The sequence below is a fragment of the Nicrophorus vespilloides genome, unplaced genomic scaffold (genome assembly GCF_001412225.1).
Source record: "Nicrophorus vespilloides isolate i.1.1-1 unplaced genomic scaffold, Nicve_v1.0, whole genome shotgun sequence".
Classification (NCBI taxonomy): domain Eukaryota; kingdom Metazoa; phylum Arthropoda; class Insecta; order Coleoptera; family Silphidae; genus Nicrophorus; species Nicrophorus vespilloides.
The window spans coordinates 61082-68915 of NW_017096166.1; the positions used below are offsets into that span (position 1 = coordinate 61082).

At 32.7% G+C, this 7834-nt stretch overlaps 1 protein-coding gene across 1 annotated transcript; it reads left to right on the forward strand.

Moving 5' to 3' along the window:
* Positions 1 to 2700: 2700 nt before the first annotated feature.
* LOC108569855 (ralA-binding protein 1-like) lies at positions 2701 to 7435 on the forward strand. Its single transcript, XM_017931561.1, has 11 exons — positions 2701 to 2937; positions 2990 to 3122; positions 3178 to 3374; positions 3433 to 3872; positions 3928 to 4239; positions 4302 to 4790; positions 5325 to 5376; positions 5494 to 5661; positions 5720 to 5862; positions 6045 to 6268; positions 6322 to 7435. Exons 1-11 carry the CDS (start codon positions 2850 to 2852, stop codon positions 6998 to 7000), a joined length of 2925 nt encoding a protein of 974 aa, XP_017787050.1. The 5' UTR covers positions 2701 to 2849; the 3' UTR covers positions 7001 to 7435.
* The last annotated feature ends 399 nt before the right edge of the window (positions 7436 to 7834 follow it).

Genomic DNA, 7834 nt, shown 5'->3' on the forward strand with positions numbered 1-7834 from the left:
AATGTGGGAGTCAAGGGTTTTGCATTCGGAGAATGGGAGATTGCGTCAGGGATGCTCGATCGTCCCCCACCTATTTTACATACATCCTCGCTTCCAATGTAAATGTATGATGTAATTGAATGAATACATTTTATAAAAAAAAATAATAGACAAAACTTTGCTATTGTGAAAAAAAATTAATTGAAATAATCAAATTAAATTTCTGATAGTAATAAGAATTTAAAAAAAATATGTAGAAAGGAAAAACTACAAATTACTACTTAAAATATTTAAACGTGAATTACATTTTTTAAGAGTTTTGGACAATTGTGAAATGGCAATTTCTTTAACGGATTTGCAACAAAAAAGAAGTAAATTAAGTATTGTGTTTATTATAACACAGTGTATGTGATTATATATTTGTCAATTCATAGGGTAATCCGCTTTATGGTTCTTTCAAAAGTTGTATAACAAAGTGTAAAATTATATATTTTGATTTAAATATGTATACACATTATTTATATGAAACACTCACTTATGTACATTCGATAATACGTACATATTTTTATTATTGCTCTTATCGAAGTAAAGAAAAAATATCCATATCCATATGTACGTTAGCAATGATGACAGTTGTGAAAATAAAAACTGAAGTACATAGTCGATTTTAAACTGTGAATTTAAAAATACATTAGTACCAAAAAAATACTTAAATATATGCATTTGGAAAGGATTAAACTCGTTAAGCGAGGTTCCACTGTATTTCTATTCTTTTATAATTGATAAACGTTTTCGTTAATGAATGTGTTCAAAACAATCAATCATTCAGGAAGGGTTCACCATTACTGACCTATATTACGCGGAGCCCCCTCCTTTTTATGTGTACCTATCGCCCTTCAGATTTATCGTATCTATTTTCTTACCCCTTACATTTAGTAATGTTTTTAACATTCTGAAACACAATTCAGTACATTACTTTCTTCAGCTCATCAAATTATCTTTTTTTTTAATTAAATTCAACCAAGATTTATCTGTATATGCATATAATATAATTCATTTAGAAAGCATTTCATACATTTATATTCATATTTATTAACTAATTCATCAAACGTTAGGAAATCAGCATTAATACAATGTAAAAACGTCTGTCCACAAAAGAATATTGAGAGATTTTGATAAACCATGTTATTTTTGACTCTTTTACATAAAATTTTTATATACATTTAGGTATACAGTATAAAATACATTTAAATTTAAAATAAAATTTATTGATTAAACAATCTAGCTGTAAAAAATGATATTTTGTTAAAGTGCATAACTAATGTAAATGCAATTAAGTCGTTCCATTACTAAAAAAAAGCTTTCAAATTACTTCTGTAATGCACGGAAGGTGACGTTGTCATCCAGATAACATCACGCGAATTGTAGTTAATTCAACGTTGTTTTTTTATTTCTGTTTCATAGGAAACCCGGACCATGACGGCTAACATTTCCACTTCCAGATAGCATCATGCAAATGATGTCCTTTCTGTACATGATGAATACGTAGTATAACTTATCGAGAGAATTTAAATATATAAAATAGCATATACAACAAGAATGAAATAACATTTGTCCTATATTATTTCTGTACCCTATAAAGGTGTAAAGAAAACGTAATTACCTTTTTTTCTGTGAAGGTGTGGAACAAGTACATTTACAATGCAATACATCTTGACGACTGAAGGTAACTTGAGAATTTCAATAAGATTAAAGCATTGCCGTGGAATACAAAAAGGAACCTTCAGAATGTGTTCTAGAAATTCTAATCAATAATTCGAGAGCAGGCAAAATAGTTTCTGTATTTCTTTTGTTTCCTAAATTATCCATTTGTTTTGAAACAATTCAAAGATAAATCGTTATACATTTTATAATTCAATTGTTTTGTAAATTTAATCCATCTGTATTATTTAACTTAGTATTACATAAAATGAGTTCAGGGCCCACAAAAAATAGTTGAATTCATCACAATCTTAATCTTAATATATGATTAAGTATTAAATTCAATTATATTAATCCTTTTGAAGCTGTTGAAAATTGAAATAAAAATTAAATTTTTATAAAATTTAAATATTTTTTAATTTTCTTAATGCGGTCCTGAAGTTACCCAATAAATATAGAAAAAATAATATTTGAAACTAAAAAACATATTAATGTAAAAGAAAAACAACAGTAAAAAAAATATTAAACAATATTTTATATTAATAATTTTCATAAAATCCTTCAACATTGTTATTAAACAGAAATGCAGAAGATAAAATTATTAGATTACACAACTATCAAATGTATGCAACCTATACTACTTTCAGCATATGCAGTTGCCTTCGTAGGTGTAACAGTTGCTCCTTAAATACCCTCTGACTCATGCATACATAACTCATTTCTGTAGCAACCATCATAATCTTATAATATTTGTCAAAACTCATTGCATAGTTACTAAATAGCAAAATATGCCACTTCACCACAAATATTGCCAACAGTGCTATTAAAATTGCATAGTATTTCAAGAAAACATAAGACTAGTCCTACAAAGTAATCATTATTTAACTTATATTTTAAGTTGATCTAAACAATAGTTGTATTTTCTTTTAAATAATTATTCCCTATAGTTCTCTATTTTTTTTAATATACAGGTGTATATGTCTTATGCAACCAATTGCTCATGTAAGATTTGTCATAAGGGTTATTCATTTTTATTGCACCAGTGTTTGACAACAGTTATTTCAGCGATAACTGTTTCAAACTTTTATTTATAGTATGTAACAATTCATAGGAATATTGTGAAAGTTATGTTTTTTGAGTGCTAACTAGCCTGGTTATTGCAAGCAACTATGGATTTTGAGAGTCCTGATGTCATGAAGGACTTTCCTGGCCTGTATGCTTCTGATATTAGCAAAAAGGGAAACAATGACAGTGACTGTAAGTAGAAGTATGTTGATGATCCAAGAGGTAATAGAGTCTTCAATTGTAGACAGTGATGAAACTGATAAGCTGGCCAAGAAAGATTTGTTGGGTAAACGTAAAGACAAGAAGGATAAGAAAGACAAGGACAGAGGTTATGCTGCTTTGGAAGGGGAGAGCTCCGCAGAAGAAATAGAGTCTAGGTGAGAATGCATTTTTGCTTGTACAGAATATGGTTGTTATTTGCTTGTTCATTAGGAGCCCATCAAAAATAAAGAAAACAAAGGCTTTCAAATTTTCCACAAAATCTAAGGAAAAACGTGAAAAGTCCAGGGAGAAAGAAACATTGGAGAAAAAGAAAGATAAGGAGAAAAAAAGTGACAAGAAATTGGAAAAGACTAAATCTGAAAAAAAAGAAAAGAAAATTAAGACAGAGGAATGCACGGATATAGCAGGTGGAATACTATCAAAATAATATTGTTTTTTATATTACTTATTTATATACTTTTTTAGAGGGTTTACCTATTTTTGGTGTTCCTTTGGATGTGGCTGTTGAAAGGAGCAAATGCCATGATGGTGTTGACATTCCTTTGCCAGTCCGAGTATGCATTGATTATATTCAGGAGCATGGACTTACAATGGAAGGAGTTTATAAAATAAGTGGCACAAAATCAAAAGTAATTCAAATTCGTAAACTTTACAATCAAAGAGAAAACGTTGACTTAAAAGAGTATGATGTACCAATAGCTACAAGTCTTTTAAAGATGTATTTGAGAGACTTACCTGAACCAATTTTTACTAATGACTCTTTGATACGATTTGAAGAAGCCGGCGCTATCTTAAATGTTGGAACAAGAGAGAAGCATTTAAGAACCTTAACTGAAAACCTACCTGTAAATAACCGTATATTACTTTCATGGCTTCTAATACATTTCGACAATGTAGTTCTTAATGTAAGTTAATCATTTGTTATTTGTTAGTTCATGATTTTTATTTACGTGATTTTAGGAGAGGCATAACAAAATGAATATACAGCATGTTGTGGTGGCTCTGAGCCCAGCCCTTCATACTACCAATCGACTTCTAACAGTACTTCTTCACCACTGTAGGGCTTTGTTTCCTACTGTTATTTTAGATACTTATGTGCCACCCTTAACAAGCACAGCACAATTACCTCAGTGTCTGCAGGGCCTAGAACGTGAGCTAGTGAAGCAGGAAAGCCTTCTTGCACAAATCCACTCGGAAATGAATGCAGGATTCATATCTAAAAGTAGGGAAGAATTGCTTTGGGAGGTGCAAAGAATTATAACACAGTTAAAGGTAAATTTAGATATTTATTATAAATAAATATTTATTAACGTATTTTATTTGTAATATTTCAGAGGAAAATTAAGAATTTGCAAAAGGAGAAAGAACCAGAGACGCCAGTTGAAGTGAAAGACGCAGAAGAACACGTAACAGATTCCGAGTCTTCCCAGTCAAATCAAAGCGAGGTCGCTCTTGTAAATGGGAATTCCGTACAAAAGATAAACTGCAAACAAGTACTTGAAAATATCGAGAAGCCTTTTAGTGATCAAGCAATACTTTTCTTAGAGTTTAAACAGAAAGCTTTAATAGAATTAAAAAATAGATTAATGAAGGACATTGAGGCGGAGCGAGCGGAGATTGCCGAGCTCGAGCAGCAGATACAGCCTGAATCGCAGACCATCCCAATCCCAATTTATAACAACTCCAGCAACATGAGCGAGGTTATGGACCTGTTACATAAGGAGAACCAAATTTTACAAATTAATAAAATCAATCTCGTTAGAAACATTATGGAACAAGAGGAGGTATGCATTGAGCTTAAAGCTAAACTAGGGCTGCTTAGGGTTTAGAATATAATGTGATTGAAATACGTGTATATACAATTAAAAGAAATGTTTACTTATTTAAATAGATATTGACCCTCTTAGGAAACTATTCAATTCCTTAATTTATATTAATTAAATGGTAGAGGCTCTTCCTAGATGGAAGAAGCAAGAGGAAGAAAAAAAGAAATATTATATTTAAAAACGAAAAGAAAGACATTGCAGCTATGTAACTTTCGTGTTTCATTTAATAGTTTATTATTTATAAATTTCTTCTTTTGCTTTGTGAATAAACAATATTAAGCAGAAATGCTGCAATTAATTTTTAGCGTTCTCCATTTTCCTCCGATCCGTAACTTTCTGTAATTGGTAACAGGATTAAATTTAGTTTTACATGTTGGCAACAACTTGACAAGTAAACTTCAATTTAGGGTAGGATTCATTGTAATGGAGTTGGGTTAAGGGCAAGAAATGGATTGATTTGCATATGTCGGTATAAAAATAAGCAGTGAAAATAAGAGTTACTAGAGGTTTATTTATATCAACTTTGTGTAGTGCATTGCAAATGGTACGTTGCCTACGACATTTAAAATGAGTCGTCATGAAGGTATATAATGTTTCACCATTTTTTTTTTGTCTTTCACCAATCAATTTGTATTTAATTCTATCTGAAAAAAATGGCTTCTTATAAGAAACAATTCAACGCATCAGTGCTGATTTTCAGGTGTAAGCTGTGATTCTTGTATGAAGGGAAACTTCCGTGGCAGAAGATATAAATGTCTAATTTGTTATGATTATGATTTGTGTGATGCCTGCTATGAATCTGGTGCTACAAACACTAGACATACCACAGATCATCCAGTCCAATGTATCCTCACAAGGGCTGATTTTGGTAATACATTGTACATGTTTTATTAATGTAATTTGCAATAGCATTTTTTTTTTCATAGATTTATTTTATGCTGGTGAAGCTATCACAAATGTTGATCAGCCACAAGCTTATACATGTCCCTATTGTTCCCGTATGGGATTTACTGATGTGACCCTACAGGAACATGTGACCTCTGATCATGGAGATACATCATTTGAAGTGGTAAAGTTCTGTATAATAACCTTTATTTCCATATTTGAAATTGTCTAAATATTACTTTCAAATAGGAAGTTTTTAAGCTAAAAAAGCATTTTAGCAAATGTTACACATTTGTAGCCTCAGTGGTTGTCAAAGTTGTCATCCTTTAACTAATAAACAATTTTCATGAAAATCAAAATTTGTAGGTGTGCCCAGTGTGTGCAGCAATGCCAGGAGGTGATCCAAACTTGATGACTGATGATTTTGCCGGACATTTAACTATAGAGCACCGATCTGGTACAAGAGATCTAATAACGTTTTTGGATGAGCCTGTCGGCGGCAACAGGCGCAGAGTCCAGCATTCTGGGCATATGCCAAGCAGCAGAGGTGGCAGCTCTGGAAGACCCAGAAGATCCAATATGCATTTTAGGTATAACTTTCATGACTTATATAAGGAAATATTAAATTAAATGTTATTTGTAGTGTTTTCAGCTCAGGCGGGATGAGCTCGTTGTCGCCTTCTTCTCGAGAGCCTGTGGATCCGATTGCTGAATTGTTGTCCCAGTTATCTGGGGTCCGACGTTCTGGAAGCAGCAGCAGCACACCTAGCCAGTTGCAGCAATTACAGATGCAGCTACAGCTCGAGAGGCAACAAGTTAGTGCCGCGAGGCAGCAGTTGGAGCGGTTGCCTAGACGTCAGAATCAGATCCAGACGCTCAGAGAAGCCAGTGCTAACGCAAATCCGGGATATAGTCTACTGGCCAGTTCTACGAGTACGCAAGCTCAGGCGGCGTCTACAGCACCGTCTGCACCCGCTCCACCATCGGACTTCTTACTAGAAGGCCTTCTTGAAGATCTGTCTCTGCAATCATCCACCGATAAGAACACCGCAGACCGCTTGCAGTTCATAAACAACCTGTTGTTCAGCACAACAATGGATATTCAAAAGAAGCCAGAAGCGGAAGCAAACGTCGAAGAAGTTGACAGCGACGAGCAAAGAGACACTCTATCCTCGCTCGCCGTCAAATTTCCCGAAAACAGGGCATTTAACCGCGTCCTCCGTGGGAGAGCTCGTTCAGACAACCAGAACGCATTGAGACGTGCAGACGCCAACAAAGTACAGGAATGTAAGAAAGCGAAGAAGACAGCCATCTCAAGATAATAACAGACTAGACATTTGGAAGATAAGCCCCCTAGGAAGAGAGAGAGAGAGAGATAAACAAATAATAAAAGTATAACGATCAGTTCACTTTCTATAAGAATGGGCTTAGTCTTGTGATAGTTATTTTGCATAATCTTTATTAAAACGAGAGACAAACGTGAAGAGCGCATATGAAGTTTGCAACACATTACTGGATTTTGGAACCTACTCTCTTCGCTTGTAATACCGTCTACCAAAGCCTCTTAACCGAAATTCGAACGAAATTTAAAAAAATATATATATATACACATACCGTTTGGCTTTTGCAATCTGCTGCGATTATCATAATATTTAATAAACTATTTTAGTCATGTTCAAATTGAATCTTTGTAGAAATACCCGTACATTTATTTAATCAAACCGTCGCATTAACACAAGATTCAATTATAAAAAAAGCATTGACTAATTTCCAACTATCCTATGTCCAACTTCGTAACCTTCTGTTCATCATATATACGAGCACAGCAATAGTTTAGTTTTTCCTTTTTTTTTCAGAATTTTATTATATTTTCCCCCAAATCTATTATATAAGTCCATATAATGAATATATTCAAAATATGTTAAAATATCCATTTAACCATCAAATGGGCATATTTATAAAATATATTTCTATATATATATATTTAAAAGTATAGAGTATCTCATATATATGATTATTACAGAATGTATGTACTTCAAATAAATATACTTTTGGGGTGTTCTGAAAGTTTTTTATGTTACTAGAAGCGAAGGCAAAGCAGTATTCGTCCACTTTATTTATAACTACATTTTACGTTTTTATCTATTCCTGGGTAA

Bases quoted from the DNA above. Each gene is read 5' to 3' on its own strand.
- LOC108569855 (XM_017931561.1), top strand. From the start codon at position 2,850: ATGGATTTTGAGAGTCCTGATGTCATGAAGGACTTTCCTGGCCTGTAT. The intron at 4,240-4,301 runs GTAAATTTAGAT...GTAATATTTCAG, and splicing joins GAATTATAACACAGTTAAAG to AGGAAAATTAAGAATTTGCA. The intron at 5,377-5,493 runs GTATATAATGTT...GCTGATTTTCAG, and splicing joins TAAAATGAGTCGTCATGAAG to GTGTAAGCTGTGATTCTTGT.